Source organism: Chlorocebus sabaeus, chromosome 3, assembly GCF_047675955.1.
Source record: "Chlorocebus sabaeus isolate Y175 chromosome 3, mChlSab1.0.hap1, whole genome shotgun sequence".
In the NCBI taxonomy this organism is placed as follows: Eukaryota; Metazoa; Chordata; class Mammalia; order Primates; family Cercopithecidae; genus Chlorocebus; species Chlorocebus sabaeus.
The window spans coordinates 27,516,296-27,532,501 of record NC_132906.1 but is presented as its reverse complement, the minus strand read 5'-3'; the positions used below and the strand labels follow the sequence as shown (position 1 = coordinate 27,532,501).

General features: G+C 48.2%; 1 protein-coding gene across 6 annotated transcripts in view; it reads left to right on the top strand.

Annotated features, from left to right (window-relative positions):
• CAB39L (calcium binding protein 39 like) overlaps nt 1–3,284 on the top strand; it is a 141,636-nt gene extending 138,352 nt beyond the window's left edge. For all 6 annotated transcript variants that reach the window (XM_037986682.2, XM_037986684.2, XM_037986681.2 and 3 more), the window contains one exon: nt 977–3,284. In XM_037986682.2, the coding sequence (XP_037842610.1) occupies nt 977–1,156 (180 nt within the window). In that variant the 3' untranslated portion in view covers nt 1,157–3,284. The remainder of the gene's footprint in view (nt 1–976) is intronic.
• Nucleotides 3,285–16,206: the final 12,922 nt, after the last annotated feature.

The following is a 16,206-nucleotide window of genomic DNA, read 5'->3' as shown; positions in this document are numbered from 1 at the left end:
AGATGAACCCAGTACCTCAGTTGAAAATGCAGAAATCGCCGGTCTTCTGTGTCGCTCGCGCTGGGAGTTGGAGACTGGAGCTGTTCCTATTCGGCCATCTTGCTCCGCCTCCCTCAAAAGGGATTTTCATCGATTTTTTAGAACTTTTTGACTCTTTTGCAATAATACAGCTTAAAACAAACAAGTTATACAGCTGTACAAAAACATTTTCTTTCTTTATATCCTTATTCTATACACTTTTTCTATGTTTAAAGTTTTCTGTTTTTTACTTTTTAAACTTCTTTGTTAAAAACTTAAGACGTAAACCCTCACATTAGCCTTGGCCTACACAGGGTCAGGATCATCATTATCACTGCTTCCACCTCCACATCTTGTCCCCCAGGAAGGTCTGCAGGGGCCATAACACCCATGGAACTGTCACCTCCTCCGATAACAGTGCCTTCTTCTGGATACCTCCTACGGGACCTGCCTGAGGCTGTTTTATAGTTAACTTTTTGTTTAATAAGTAGAAGGCGTATACTCTAAAATAATGAATAGACATATAGTATAGTAAATACATAAACCAGTACCATCGTCGTTGATTATCAAGTGTTATGCACTGTGCATAATTGCATGGGCTTGAATTTTATGTGACTGGCCAGGCAATAGGTTTGTTTACACCAGCATCACTACAGACACATGAGTAAATGCGTTGACCTACGACATCACAAGGCGATGGGAATTTTTCAGTTCCATTGTGGTGCTATGGGACTCTAGTCATATACATGGTCTGTCATTGACTGAAACGTCATGTGGTGCGTGACTGTAGGGATCACCCTCACTAAGAATTAGTGTCAGTGGCTTCTATACATTAATAATATCAGTCACGCATGAAACACGAGTAGCGTGGGTGAGGTCCCTGGCCTGCACTGCTGTAGCGTGGGTGAGGTCCCTGGCTTGCACTCCCGTCCTAAGTATTTGTTTCTTTTTGTTTCAGGTGTTTGTGGCCAGTCCTCACAAAACACAGCCTATTGTGGAGATTCTGTTAAAGAATCAGCCCAAACTCATTGAGTTTCTGAGCAGCTTTCAAAAAGAAAGGGCGGATGATGAGCAGTTTGCTGACGAGAAGAACTACTTGATTAAACAGATTCGAGACTTGAAGAAAACAGCGCCTTGAAGAGCTCCCTAGCCCCTGTCACAGTCATTCGTCTCATTTGTCCAGTTTGTACAATGTGATATGTCAGAAAGCCATCATTCTTGGGAAGACTTTGGAGGTGCCTATTTTTTTCTGTTGTAATTGTTCTGCGTAGATGGAATATAAACATTTGAATGGAAAAAAATTAACCTAGAATAATATATTCATTTTAATCAAGTCTGTGATTATTTATGTGAAATCAGAGCCATTGTATTAGGTGTTGATAAAAACAATTTTAACTTGCAGACGTGAGCCCCTGGGCACCATGAGCCACTAAATGGGAGCTCAAATGACAGGCATCACCAAGTCTTCAAGGAGGACTGAGTTCTCAGGAGAGAACTGGGAATGGGGCCAGGGTGCAAAAGTGCTTTGCCCGTCTGTAGGTAGACACACAGATCGCTCAGGGCACTGAGAGATCCCAGAAGGTAACATTAATGTTTTCAGTCATTGTGTGTCCTTCGTTGCTGCCAATGTCTTTGGACTGTAATCAGTGCATCCATGCCTCCCGGGATCCAGTGCTCCCTCTCAGCTCAGTCTCCCGTCCCTCCCCGTCCTGCATTTCATCCCAACTCCTCAGCGTGGCCTCAGTGGGCGCGCCCAAGCCTCCCGCAGTCCAGGTGAGCAGGGGAACAACTGAGCAGGAACAGGATGGATCAACAAGGGTCATGGGGAATAGGGGACCCACAGGGTGAGCCCTGCTTGCTGGAGAACTGCGAACACGTGGCTCTGGATAGAGTCACAGCTGTTCCATATTGACTTCCAGAGAGTGAGTGAGGGACAGAATATTTCCTTCATAATCATCATGGGTGAATGCTTTCTGCTGTAAGTGTATTTTAGAGTAGGAATCACCGTAGTGGAACGCCCAACAGGTACAAACCATGGGTCCAGGGAGTCTCAGTGAGGAACTTTTATCAATAGGAGGACATAACATTGGAAGGAGAAATGACTCATGTGTGAAAAAATTCTCAGATCCATCAATAAATTGTTTTCAGTTTGTTTTCTAATAAGCTGTCATTCTGTAATTGCCCATCACAGTCTTTAGTGAACACATAGAAAACCTATACTGTTTTGGTCCTGAATAGTCTCTTGCAACCAGGATGATTGAGGTATTAATTCATCTTCCTTATAAAAAGGCATGGAATCAAAAATATTTTAAAAGGCCGTGGTTTCGTTTCAGACATCAAGCATCTAAAAAGGGACTTTAAAGTGATACTTTACAAGACATGAAAGGCACAGTTGTTGATCTATATTTTTTATACTTCAGTTTCTAAATCATGAGTCGTTGCCTTCTGCAGGAACCCTCCCTTTTTACAATACCTGAGTGTTGTGTACTTTCTCTTCAGTCAGGTGTTTCTGTGACCAGAGAGGGAAAGAGAAATGTGTTTTCCACGATTGATCCCCTTTGTAGATTTTGTACCTGAAGAATTACCTGGCAGGGCACCACCCTTGGCTAGGTCCAGGTGTGTGTCTCTCTCTTGCCTGGCATGGACCCCAAGGCAAGTGATGTGGGGCCTGGCGCACCTCCCCGCTTTGGCAGCTGTGGCCTCTCTGACCAGTGCCCTTGCAGGAGGCTGGGCGGAGCAGCCTGATGACCCGCACTCTTTAGTCACTGACGTCCGATTATTTCTATAACATTCCCTGACAGTTCAGAGTCCCTTCAAATCGCACTTTTCTGGTTTTGCTTTTTTAATTAAAAGAGATGAGTGTAAGTATAAAAAATGAAGGTGAAATAACCATTGGAAATGTATTTGATTGCTTAATACTGTTCCACAACATTTTGGGATGTATGTTTTCCTTTGGAGAGTAAGGCCTTATTACTATTCTTTTCTGATAAAGAAAACATTTTATTTCCTTTGGGCTTGCGTTAGCTCTTTCCTAGCAACCCATTATCCCAGCTCAGTACCTTTCAAACAGAACACTAGAGTCTGGGGTTTTGTTGTGATCTAAATTTGTAAGTTATTAATGTGAAAAGCCGAGCAGGAAGCTCACAGATTTGTTTGCACAAAGTTCACTGTAAATACTGTGAGAATTGAATTCTGAAAAGGTCACATTTAGTGATTTCAAAAGCACACATTTAAATGAAGACTGACTAAATAAAAGGTACCACACACTTCTTGGTTGGTTTCATTCCGTTGCATGCTGTGTGGCTGTGTGTGTTCTTGTCGCCATTCCAGGCAGGGAAAGCCTTATGCTGCCCCAGGGCCCCAGCACACCTTCCGGTATGCCCCACCAACCAGTGACCCTGCACCCGTCCCATCTTCCAAGGGACACTAACCACCATTGACTAGGCAGCGCCTACTCAACACTAAATCTACACATCCCACGGTTGATGCCTCCCCATACCTGGAAGTCTTTCCCATTTCATAACTGAGGACATTGAGGTTCTGAGGTGGTTCTGAGTGGTTCAAAGATCCCGGACCTAGTGTGGGATACCCTAGATACAAGCCCACAGTGGCCCGAGGCCAAATTCCTGTTCTCTCTCTCTCTCTCACCTTCATCATCAAGGCTGTGAACTAGGGATGGGCCAGAGCATCAGAAACCATGTGGAACTCTCCCCCACTGCTGCCTGTGAGGTTCCCCAGCTGGGAGGGTCCTAGCGTTAGGCCAGCAGGGACTGAGATCATAATGTTCCTGGACCAGGTTCTTGGCCAGAGCCAGGCATCTGCCCAGAAGTTAGGATTCCTCCTGGAGAAAACACTCAGGAGCACCCACCCCTTGGAAATGTCCCAGACTCTCAGCCTCATGGGTGGGCCTCCTTTGCTGGTTCTAGGGGAGCAATGTGGCTGTCCAAAGAGGGGCTGTGAGCTTCCCACAGCTCCCCTCACTAGCCAGACTGGTTTGTCCGCATTTCCCGTGAGACACAGCTGCTGTGAACCACAGCAGTCTAGAAATTACACAAGACTCAAAGTGATTGTAACAATGTGAAGGAAAATTAAACTCAAAAATTCCTGGAATCATTTTAGTTGTTTCAAAATAGATTTACAAATCTTGCTGGTCTGTTTTATTAGATATTACGATTTTACGTTTTTTACTCGTTTTACCATTTTATCCAAAATATTATACATATGGCATGAATGAGTACCATCGCTCTGTGGGTGTTCTTCCGGAAGGGTTTTAGATATTGCATTGGGGCTCACAATTGGATAAAGGTCTGAAACATACACTATTGGGAGACCCTGAAAAGCTAGACTTAGTCTACCTAAAAAGATTGAACAGGTTGAAGATGGATGTAAACAAGGTGTGATTTCATTTTTGAAACATGGAAACTGCTGTGATGTAGCTGCCATAATGAAAGCACAGCAAAGCTGAGTGTTCAGCCTGGTCTGCACTAACCCCATACAGACATCTCAAGCCTCCACCTGACGAAGGGAAATTTGGACCACAGAGAGGGTGAGTAAATCCCTCCAGATCAGACAGCTAGTCACAGAGCCAGGATTTAGGGCCAAGGCTGACCCCAAGGTCCATGTCTTCGGAAACCAGACTGCAAATTCAGGGCGCTCGGCCTATTCTTCAGCTCTCTGCCCCTGGACAGATAACTATCTCCTCCTGGCCCCCACCAAAAAACGAATCCTGGATACCAGTGCTAAAGAATAACTTACCGGAAAGATTTCGAAAGCTAGATTCCGTTAGGGAAGGTTGGAAAAAATAAGATCACTTTTAGTTTTAGTTCTAATATTTAAAGCTGTAAAATAGCCAAAACATTTATTTAACTAATTTATTCATTTAACATCTGTTGAATTCATTCTTCATGCTGGTTAGGGATGGATCCTGGGACAGGACACCAAGTGACACACCAGAGTTACTGTAGGCGTCCTGTGATCGTGGAAGCTCATGGCGCGGGGGGGATCAGAGGCCTTTTTAAGTCCGTACTGTGCAGCTGGCACTGGGACCGAGTCAGCAGAGAAGAGAGGATAGATAGGAGGTGAGGAGCCAGGGAGGAAGGGCAGATCCCACTGCCGACCCCGAGAACGTGGTGGACCTACAGAAGGGCAGGCACCCTTCAGTGCAGAGCCCCCGCGCTGGGCCCACAGTGGCAAAGCTGAAGGGGGAGGTGCAGGGGATGGGGAACCCTGACAACGCCAGCCAGCTGCCACTACACCGGCCCCGCCCCAGTTCACCTCCCCTCACAGCTGACACGATGTGCTCTTGGGACCAACCCTAATGCATCACCTGCTGGAGAGGGAATTGTGGAAACGAGCTCTTGCTTAGCAAAACAGACATTGCAGATGCCCCCAGATGTGTTCTGCCCTGGGGAGATGCTGACATACACCCTCCTACCATCCTTTCCCATCTCGGAGACGTCAGGTCCCTTTTTCCTTTGGAATGTCATCTACTCATGAGAGGTTTGTGTGAATTAACTAGAACCACATGGACTTTGGGAACGGCCACACCTGGACTGAAATTCTGGCTCCACGGCTAGCCGTTCCCTCTTGAGAATCACCCAGCTTCCAGGAAACAGGCAAAAAGAGGACTTACCTCACGGGATTGTTGTGGGAACCAATGAGGTAAAGTAGGTGACGTGCCGGGTTCCGACTGGGTGCGCCCACGTTAGCCCCATCACCAGAGCCAGGGATTCCCACTGCAGGCAGGGCGGCGGGCACAAAGCGTGGCTGGAAAATGACAAGGCGTGTGCGCTTGTGTCCGGGGCATGTGGGGATGTGAGAGGGCTGGGAGGGAGCCTTGAATGCCCAGCTAAGGGTCTGACTCCATCATTAAGGCGGCTGACTTTTATTCAGGAAGTGACCTGAACACCTGCGTGTCTGGCAGGAACGCTCTGGAGCCGGCCCTGGAGGGAAACAATGAGGGAGGGCGGGATGAGGAACACCTGCTGGTAACAGCGAGCGCGGACTCGGTGCTGCTGTCAGTTCCGCTGCAGATGCTTTAAAGCATTATCAGTCTTCAGAACCACCTTATGAGATGCCTACTGTGATTATCCTGTCAATCTGAATAATAATCAGAGAGTGGCTCTCAAAGAAAGCGGTGTTTATTCAGGAATAGGGCACTGCCACGGGAGTATGCCTGCCAGAGTAAAAACCACGTGTGCCTTCAGGGAGGTGAAGGAAGACAAAGGTTTTTAAAAGGAAAGGGAGGATTATATCATTGCTTTGAAGTAATGATCCTTGGCTACAAGGGTTGATTGCAAGAGGGACACCAGTCCGAGGCTGGACAGGCAGTTACTGGGCAGGTGTCCTCCTAGAAGCATTTTTGCGCAAGATTGCGGTTTTCATAGTCTTCCGTGGTAGTTTTTGTTATTAGGCATTTATGCATGAGAATCTTTATCTTCATGGCCTTCCCGTGGCTCTATTTGTCAGGATTATTTTTAACAAAAGTGGTTCCATTCTGATTGACATCTTTCACAATCCCAATGTTACAGGCGTGGAAACAGGGATGAGAGGGTTGCTCGCCCAGTTACACAGTGAGCAGATGGTGATGCAGGATTCAAACCCAGAGCTCAGAGGCAGCAGCCATAGAACTTAAGAGATACTTAGGATTTACTATTGACCAGGCATAGCTGAACCGTTTCTGGAGGACATGGGCCTGTGGGGTGGGTGACCTGAGTAGAAGATGATGTGCTCCGCCAAGACAGGGAGCCCAGGGGACAGAGGCACACAAATGTCCTGTTCCTGGATATGTCCAGGTGGCCGTTGGACAAATGAGTCTGGAACTCAAGAAAGACGTGGGCCGGAGGCACTGATTTGGGGGTCACTGAGATTTAGGGAGCAGCTGAGGTCTGGGTGAAGAGGAAGCAATCTATTCCTCGCTGTGATTCAAACCTCGGTACCCACCCCTCCTTTCACCTGCCTCCGTTTGTATTTTAACCTTATCTGTAACCTACATCCCACCTCAACCCAGGTGTGGGGGTGGCGGGGCAGCAGGGGGACCCCACAGTTCCCATGTCCTTTCTCCGTGGCAATGTCCATGCTCAGTCTAGGTCTCCACTCAGCCTGGGTTCACGCAATATTGTCCCAAAGTCTGTATTTGATTCACTTAGTTCTGAGGACCAGTCAGTCATTCAGAGGCTTGTAACCCTGTTATCCCAGAGTCCAGGCTGACAGTGTTTTTATAAAGCGCCATCAGGACAAAGGGTGGTTGAACTCCATGCCAGGGCCTCGCTGTGTCACCCCAGCCCCGCACTGGGAGGTCTTGACCAGGACCCCAGCATCAGGGACAGACAATACTTATATAACCCCAGGACTCTTGGGGAAAAGGGTCAAGGCCCTAGGTGCAGATTGGTTCTTCTGCAGGGGAAAAAGCCTCTGCCCTTTTCCCCAGAAACGGAGCATGACATTCCCATGGCCATGACCTGCTGGCCTGGATGAATGAGGCTCTGTGCTACTGAGGGTGTGGGAGGAAGGAAGAGGGTGTGCCTGCAGCTGCCCGGCGGCGTCTGGCAGCACCAGGCGTGTCCTTCACCTTGACCAGGGACCATTTTCAAGCCGAGTGGCTTTGTTCAGTTGTCAATGTGCTGTGCCTATCAGAATCAAGGTGTTAGCACGTGACCTGCAGCCAGGAAACGGGCACCTGGATAAGAAGGCCAGGGCAGGGTGGGCATGACAGTTTCCCTCGCACCTTCAGTTCTCTTCTTGGGTCTTGGCTCTTCTTTCTAATGTCTTCCCAAGTTTTCAGGTAGTTTCTGCACAAGACGTGTGTCACCCATCAAAAAAACACAGCATTTATCCCTCAGCTGCCCCTCCAGCCCCTCTTCTGTCTCTTTGCCCTCCTTCAGGGCAAAACTTCTCCAATTTCTCCACGAATGGGCTGCATCTCCTCACCTGGGATGTACCCCACAAGCTGCCAGTCTCTGGCTTCCCCACCTCCCTGGAAGATGCTCTTCCCAGGGCTATCCAAGGCCTCAGAGCCGCCAGATCCAGTGGCGATTTCTTGTGCTCGTCTGACCCCTCAGCAGCAGGTGACAGAGCTGGTGGCCTCTTCTCAAGGCTCTCTCCTCTCCTGTCACCCAGGCAACCTCACCCTCCTGTGGCCTCTCAGCTCAGCCTCCTCCACCTCACAGCCGAGCACTGTTGTGCCCGGGCTCAGTCTCCTGCGCGTCTCCTCTCCATCTCCCCATCTTCTTGAAAGGCTTCAGATCTGTGGTCTGTGTGTGCCCACCTGTGGCTTCCACCTCTGTGACTCCAGGCCGACTTCGGCAATCTCCAGGCTCATGCGTGCATTCACCTGCTGGCTGGATGCCTCTCAGGCTCCCTCTCTCCAAGGTACAGTTCAAAACACAGCATGTGACTTCCCGTCCCTCCCTGCACCTGGCTTTCCCAGCTCTGCTGATGCCCCTGAAATCCCCCCAGTTGTTCATGCCAGAAACCCAGGAAAGCACGTGAGTCTTCTCCGCCTCTCACCTGCAGCCAATTCATCAGCATTTCTGCTTCTGAGACTTGTGTCACATCTGAGCAGCTCTCTGCATCTGCACGGCCCCCACCTGGACTGCACCCCATCTCTGCAAGTGTCCAAAGTGATCTTTTCATAGGTCACATCTGGTCATGGTTCTCTCCTGCCCCCAGACCCTCTAGTGGCTTCCCTTGCTGCACAGAATCAAACCCAAAGCCCTGACCACTGTCCTTAAAGCACACAGGATCCAGCTGTGCTTTCCTCCTGCAACAAATCCAGCAAGCCTGGCTGCTTCTCCATTCTTCCCGAAGGACCTTTCCCCATAGCGTTCCTTCTGCTGGGAATAGTCTTCCCAGCTTTCTTCACTGGCTGCAGCTTCTCATCCTTGCTCTCTCAGCTTAAATACCCACTTCTGGGCTTCCCAGGCCCAGCACAGGGGCCTCCCACCCCAAATACCAGCTGCCTCTCCACTAGGGTGCAAACCTCCAGGGCAGGGGCAGTGTCTGTTTCCCTCATGAATGTATTGCCAGGGTCTAGCCCAGTGTCTGCTACACAGTAAATGCTCTATCGTGAGTGAATGTATGACTCATTCTTTATAAAGCACAATTTCACTTTCCTCTTTCTCTCCTCACTCGCTGGCCCCCTCACATCTTCCAGGTGATCCTCCTTTCCCTCCCATTGACCGCCCCCCCTCCCCCGCGCTGGGTGGCTCCTGCCATTCCGTCCCCTGCCACTCTGCCCTCGTTCTGCTCAGTTCACTTACATTCCTCTGTCCCCTCCTTTATTCCCTTCAGATGTCACCTTAGACCTTTATCATTTCTCATTTTGAACCAACCAGCAGCCATCCAATTCCCTTCTCCCTCCCTCCATTCCACAGCGATGCTGGAGTGACTGCTTTAAGATGCAAATAGGGGCCGAGTGCAGTGGCTTGTGCCTGAAATCCCAGCATTTTGGGAGGCTGAGGTGGGAGGATCGCTTGAGCCCAGAGTTTGAAACCAGCCTGGAAACTCTCTCTACAAAAATTTTTTAAAAAATTAGCCAGGTGTGTTGGTGTGCACCTGTAATCCCAGCTACTCAGGAATCTGAGGCACAGGATCGCTTGAATCCAAAAGGTGAAGGCTGCAGTAAGCCGTGATTGCGCCACTGCTCCGCAGCCTGGGTGACAGAGACCCTGTCTCAAAAAGAAAAAAAAAAAAAAAAAGCAAATATGTTCGTGTGGCCTCTGCTTAGTCTTTCTGTAGCTCCCTATTGCTCCCCAGAAGTGTTCCTAAGGCCCTGCGTGGCCTCTGCAAACCTCCTACTCCTCTCTCTCCTTGCCCACGGATGCTACAACCATCTGCAGCTCCCCAATGTGCTACACTCTCTTCTGTGCCTCCGCTCTGGAAACTCCAAACCTCATTGAACCCAACAGTGCTCACATTTCCTAGTTTCACTTGTAAGCGGCACCTGCATCAATTTCTGGGACATGCAGCCCTCTAGTGGCTAAAACAAGTAACAGTCTTTACCGTGTTCCTACTGGGCCCTTTCTATTCAACATTATCCATGACTTGGGTGGGACACAAGTAACGCATTGATCAAATGCCTGAGTGACCCTGGTCTCTGAGACCGATGACTAATTAGTGTCTGAAACAAAATTAAAAAGCAGTAGGACAAGCTGCAGTGTTGGGTGCAATCTGACCATGGATTTAATAAGGATAAATGTGAAGTCCCACACTAAGGTCTGCAAACAAAACTCCAGCTCTGCAGGTAGAAGCACGGGTGCCCAGACGGGGTTCTGGTGACCCTAATGCCTTGTTGGGCCACATCGCCTCTTGCCTGGACTCCTGCAGCACCTCTCTGGTGGGAGCCATGGCCACTCTTCCCCACCCCAGTCTTTCCTTGCGTGCTGGTGATCCTTCCTGTGAATCAGGCGCCGGGGGAGCCGTCTAGAGGCGTGCACGCACAGCTGCACCTGGGAAGAGACGCAAGCTGGAAACAGTTGTCAGCACTTTGGTGGTCCTGGGAAAGGATGGCGGCCCTGGAGAGAAAGCAAAGTTAAGAGGTGAGAGGGTCCAGGAAGAGCCGTGGGAGGGGAGGAGAGAGATAAGAAACACAAAAACAGGCCGAGGCTGACAAGAAGGAAGTGTTATGAAGCCGTTAAAGGAGAGTTTCAGGACGAGCTGATGCAGCACACTGACGACCCAGGGCCCAAGCAGGGTTAGGCCACTAGGAGTTGGGGAGCACCGTCCCACGGGGAGGGGGAGCAGAAAGACGGCAATGATTTGTGAAATAAGCAGGAGGAGGATGTTGAGAAAGCTAGCACAGGCTTCCAGGTAATGAAGGGAAAGGAACCCCGTGGGGAAAGGGAAGCTTTTTGAAAGCTGGAGAAATGTATCGCTTAGCAGCTGCAGCATAACCAGCCCCCTGAAATGCAATAACTTCAATGAAACCAATGTTTTTTCCTGAGTCTGTGGGTTGCTGGGAGTCGCCCAATCTTAGCTGGGCTGGCTGGGGTGGCTCTGCTCTGGGTGTTCGGTGATGGCAGAAACGCAAAGTAGAAACACACAGGCTTCTTGAGCCTAACGTTGGAGCTCACATGAGGACATTCCCACCTCATTCTATTGAACACAAAGTCAAGCAAGGGGAAACAAGTTCCACCTGCTGATGGAACTGGCAAAACGTGTGAAAGGGAAGGGTGAAAAATTGGCGGCATTGATGCCTTCTACCATAGGAGACATGCGGAGTTGTAATGGGAAGAAGACATCAGAGGGAGAGACTGGACAAAATGAAATGCATACTGTGCCGGGTGCGGTGGCTCACGCCTGTAATCCCAGCACTCTGGGAAGCCGAGGTGGGCACATTGCTTGAGTTGACCAGTTCGAGACCAGCCTGGGCAATGTGGTAAAACCCCATCTCTACAAAAATTACAAAAATTAGCCAGGTGTGGTGGTGTGCACCTATAGTCCCAGCTACTCAGGAGGCTGAGTTGAGAGGATCACCTGAGCCTGAGAAGTCAAGGCTGCAGTGAGTCGGGATCACACCACTGCACTCCAGTCTAGGCAATGGGAGTGACATCTTGTCTTGAAAAGAAAAAAAATGAAATGCATATTGGGAAAATTATAAAAGGCATTGAATTTGGAGCAGATTCATGTTCTGGCTCTGCCAGTCATTAGCAGTGTAGCTTTGGGTAAGTGGTTTAACCTGCGACTCCATTTCATTATCTGTACAGTAGAAATGCTAATCCCTACTTCACAGTGTGAACATTTAATGAGGTGAAGTAAAAAGTGCTTCACTGTAAAATGCAAACCTAGCTACAATGACGCAGTAAGTTTCCAGGAGAGGTGGGAGGCTGTCACAGGACAGCGGGAACACAATGGCTACTTTCAAGCACTCCAGGGCATTCCTGTGGGTGAGGAGACACAAAGAGGCCTGTGTTCTAAACAAGGTCTGGGGATGGAAACGAGGGGAGTGACAGGGGAGGAGTTTACTCCATAAAAATAACATGTTAATAATGAGAACAGGCCAATGTGGCTTCAGGAGGTGGTGACTTCTTCATCGCTGGAGATGCTGGAGTAGAGTACGGCTGACCTGTCCCTTTAGGGGAGTGTTGAAGAGGAGATGCAACCACTGACCAATGGTTGGATCGATCAGCTGTGCTCAAGCAAGGGCAGCCCACCATCCCAACACACGGGGGGCCTTGTGTTGTTGTAGAAATTTCTGAGTGATTGAAATGGTATTTGATGGATGTGTGCCTGCTAAACCTCTGGCAATGGTCATGCCAGTCCTAATCAATGGCAATGCAATGGTGCTCTGGTGCATAGACACTGGACTATGTGAATTCAGAGCTCCAATCTTGAGAGTCCAAATAAATGCATGATCTATTTTCAGCAAATGTAACCAGCCAGCCCCCACTTTTTTGCCAATGCCTCACTGTGATAATGGAAAAAGTATTTGACTTCAGAAAAGTCTTAGCTATGATTAAACAAGCAAAGTCACAACAGCAAAACATTGTAATCCATTTAAATAGTAAGGTTATACGCAGAGGGTTATAAAACAGTCACAATTACACATGACCAGTATGTAAACGGCTATAATAAGGCTGTCAGGAGCATAAATCATTGATTATTCTCCCAGATATATAACGAGAGCCAACTACTTTGCTTGGAGACACCACAAATAAACAGTACACATTTAATGAACTCCTCGTTTGCTTGCTATCTAAGACAAAAAAAAGGGGTCTTTGGAGATCTCTGTTTTCTTCAAAAACACTGGCCAGGCAGTTTGAACAAATACCTTCCTTTTTTACATCAGCATTCACATTTTCTTGATTTGGGGGCTTGGATCATAGTAGTAGATTCAGTAAATATTTGCTGTTGCTGCTGCAATTGTTTTTCTCACCGAATATATATATATATTTTTTACAAGAAATGCATGTGGCCCTTTTCTCATTGAGGCATTTTTACAAGACATGGATGTCACCCTCTCCTCCCTCTCAGCTTATGCAGAACCTGTGTCATCAAAAGGCAGGGGGAGTGGTTGGCTGCAGAAGGGCTAGAAAGCGGTTCACCCTTCCTGCAGGTGTCTTCTTAAAAGGAATTCTCAGAATTGCCTGCAGGGTCCCTGATGGCATCTGATTCTGGCCCATCCCCAGGGAACAGAGAGGCAGGAAGCACCAGGTTTATTTTATCACTTTGGCATCAACCTCAGCCAAGAAAGGTGAAACCTCCCTGGCCCATATTCATCTTAAAATGTGAGCCTTCCATTCATCAATGAGGGGATGGTCTGGGCATCATTAGACTAGCTATCATGGTGGCTTTCCCTAGCATGTTGAAGATGAATCTTTAAACTTCCAGGAATACCCACCTTTGTGCAGCAAAACAGTTACCCAGAACCTCTCAGACTTGCCAACTAAAATCTGGGTTTGTGGATTTGGACAACTGCAACTTCTTAGGAAACATCATGAGGGCTTCAATTTGAAGGTTCTCAGAACCATCTGCAGTGACTGTTAGCATTGCTATAAGCGTAAGGGAGGTGAAAATTTCCATGAGGAGTAATGGTCTTGGGGACAAAACTCTGCTCAGGGGCCAGGGCATGGGGCTCGATTCCCAGTGGCATTCCCTTCAGTGATCTGCTCCGTCCCTGTGGTGAACGTTACTTCCGTGGTCCCCTGGGAACTATACCTCCTGACTCCGTGTCTTGTGCAGGCCCCTCCACATGGACTCTGGGTGTGGCCATGAAACTGGCCTTGGCCAGTGAGCCATGAGCCAGCATGTTGTAAGGGGGACACACTGGGCCCGTCCTTGTGGAACACTCACTTTCAGAGCCCTGAGCCACCCCATAGAGGTCTGGTCATCCTGCTGGAGAGCCCTGGCCAGCTGCCAGCTGTTTCAGCCATCCAACTGAGGCATCAGAAACCTGAAAGAAGCCCCTTGAATGGTCTAGTCTCACTGTCCCTGCGCCGGCTGGGCCCCTCTCAGCTGACCCACCAGTGGCACACAACTGTGAGTGACCCCAGCCAGTGTTACAGGGAGTGGAGCTGTTCTGCTGAATCTTGCCCAAATTCCTGGCTCATAAAATCATGCAAAATAAAACAGTGGCTTGGGCCACTAAGTTTTGGGGGGTAGTCTGTCATGCAGCAATAGATAACTGTGGAGTGAATGGAAAACTGTTGCCCTCTGTGAAACTTGTGCTTTTTCTGCAAAATAAAACACTTTCCACCAATACCGCAACCAGCATAGAATTTCTTCATCAGATTACACTAAAGCGTGTTCAGCTCAGCAGAAACCATGTACTTTCACAAGGCCACCTCTGCATCAAAAAGAACCAGGAATGGTAAAATTCCTTGTCAACAGAAACACTCATATCTGAGAGTAGAGTATTATTTGCTTTTTTTTTTTTTTTCTTTTTGAGACAGGGTCTCACTCTGTCACCCAGGCTACAGTGCAGTGGTGCAAGCATAGCTCACTGCAGCCTTGAACTCATAGGCTCAAGTGATTCTCCCGCTTCAGCCGCTAGCAGCTTGGGACTACAGGCATGCACCACCACCCCTGGCTAATTTTTAAGTTTCTTTTTGGAGAGACAGGTTCTTACTATGTTGCCCAGGCTGGTCTTGAACCCCTGGCTTCAAGTGGCCCTCCTGCCTTGGCCTCTCAAACACTATAAAATCTTAATTACATCAATAGAAGGAAATTCTGGTTACTAAAAATAATACATTTAATACTTGGCACGGTTTCTCTAAATTCCCCTGCTCTTTATTAAAACTTACTTAATCACATGTACACTTATTGACATACTTTTTTTCTCCCATCCCGACAAGTCACAGAATCTTGAGGCTAGGGGTCCTGGTCCTATTTTTTTTTTTTTTTTTTCTGAGATAGTCTTGTTCTTTTGCCCAGGCTGAAGTGCAGTGACATGATGTTGGCTCACTGTAACCTCCACCTCCCAGGTTCAAGTGATTTTCAAGCCTTCAGCCTCCCAAGTAGCTGGGATTACAGGCACACGCCACCATGCCTGGCTAGTTTTTCTTTTTTGTTTGTTTGTTTTTTTTGTTTTTTGTGTTTTTTTTTGTATTTTTAGTAGAGACAGGGGTTTACTATGTTGGCCAGGCTGGTCTCAAACCCCTGACCTCGTGATCTACTGGCCTCAGCCTCCTAAAGTGCTGGGATTACTGGTGTGTGCCACTCTGCCCAACCCTATTTGCATTTTTAATATGATTGTTCTCTCCTTCCAGAGGTTTCCAAAAGATTTCCTGCTTAAGTGTGTAGGATATCTTTTAAAAAACCCCAAACCAGTAGAACTTTCCGGGTCCACTAAGTGCAGCCCATGGTGCCATCATAATTATAATAGTACCAGATCTCTGTGAAGTGGAAGAACTGACAAAACATGTGCCCGTATTTTTGGGAGGCCATTTCTTTTCTGCATACCTTTCATTCATTTTCATGAATACTTGATGTATGTCCATCTCCCCAACTAGACGATAAGCTCCACAAGGTCTGGGTTTGTGTCTGGTTTTGATCACCACTATAACTGCGCTCCTCACAGTGCCTGGCTCGTGGTAAGCTAAGCCCTCGCAGGTATTTGTTAATGAATTGTAGTATGTTCAAAAAAACAACCTGGAGAGCCTCTGCTGGTTATCACCATGGGTGAAACAAAGTTGGTCAGGAGTTAGGATCTGCCACAAGGAAGCCTCCCGGCTCACGAGCTTCCCTTTCTTGCAACTCAGCAGCATCATGCACCACAGTATTTCAAACTTCTGGCTTAGCTCTCGTTTTTGTTTTTTTTCTAGCATTGTGAATGTGCGCACACACTACACAAGGTACTTCAAGCTGTTCAAGCCACCCCCAGCCACTCACACACGTTAGGCAGAGCCAGGCTGTTTCCATTCACTCCACAGGAAATGAACTCCCCCCAGCCTCCTCCCTCCACCTTCTGTCCTTGGGATACATCCCGGGCCAGGGCCTGTCTGGGTGTGGGTGTCAGTACTGGGATGAACTGTGATTTCTCCCTCATTCATCCTGGCCTGGACCCCGATTTCTGAGAAGTATGGGGTGGTGGGAAGTATTCCAGGAAAGTCCTGGCTCATGTCCTTCTGGAAAGACATGTGCTTTCCCTAACAAACCACTTTGTGCTACGCTCACCAAAGGAGCTCCTGTCCCAAGATGGGCTCACTTCTTTCTTTCTCCTTCCCAAGTGTTACGTGGGTTTAGATATAG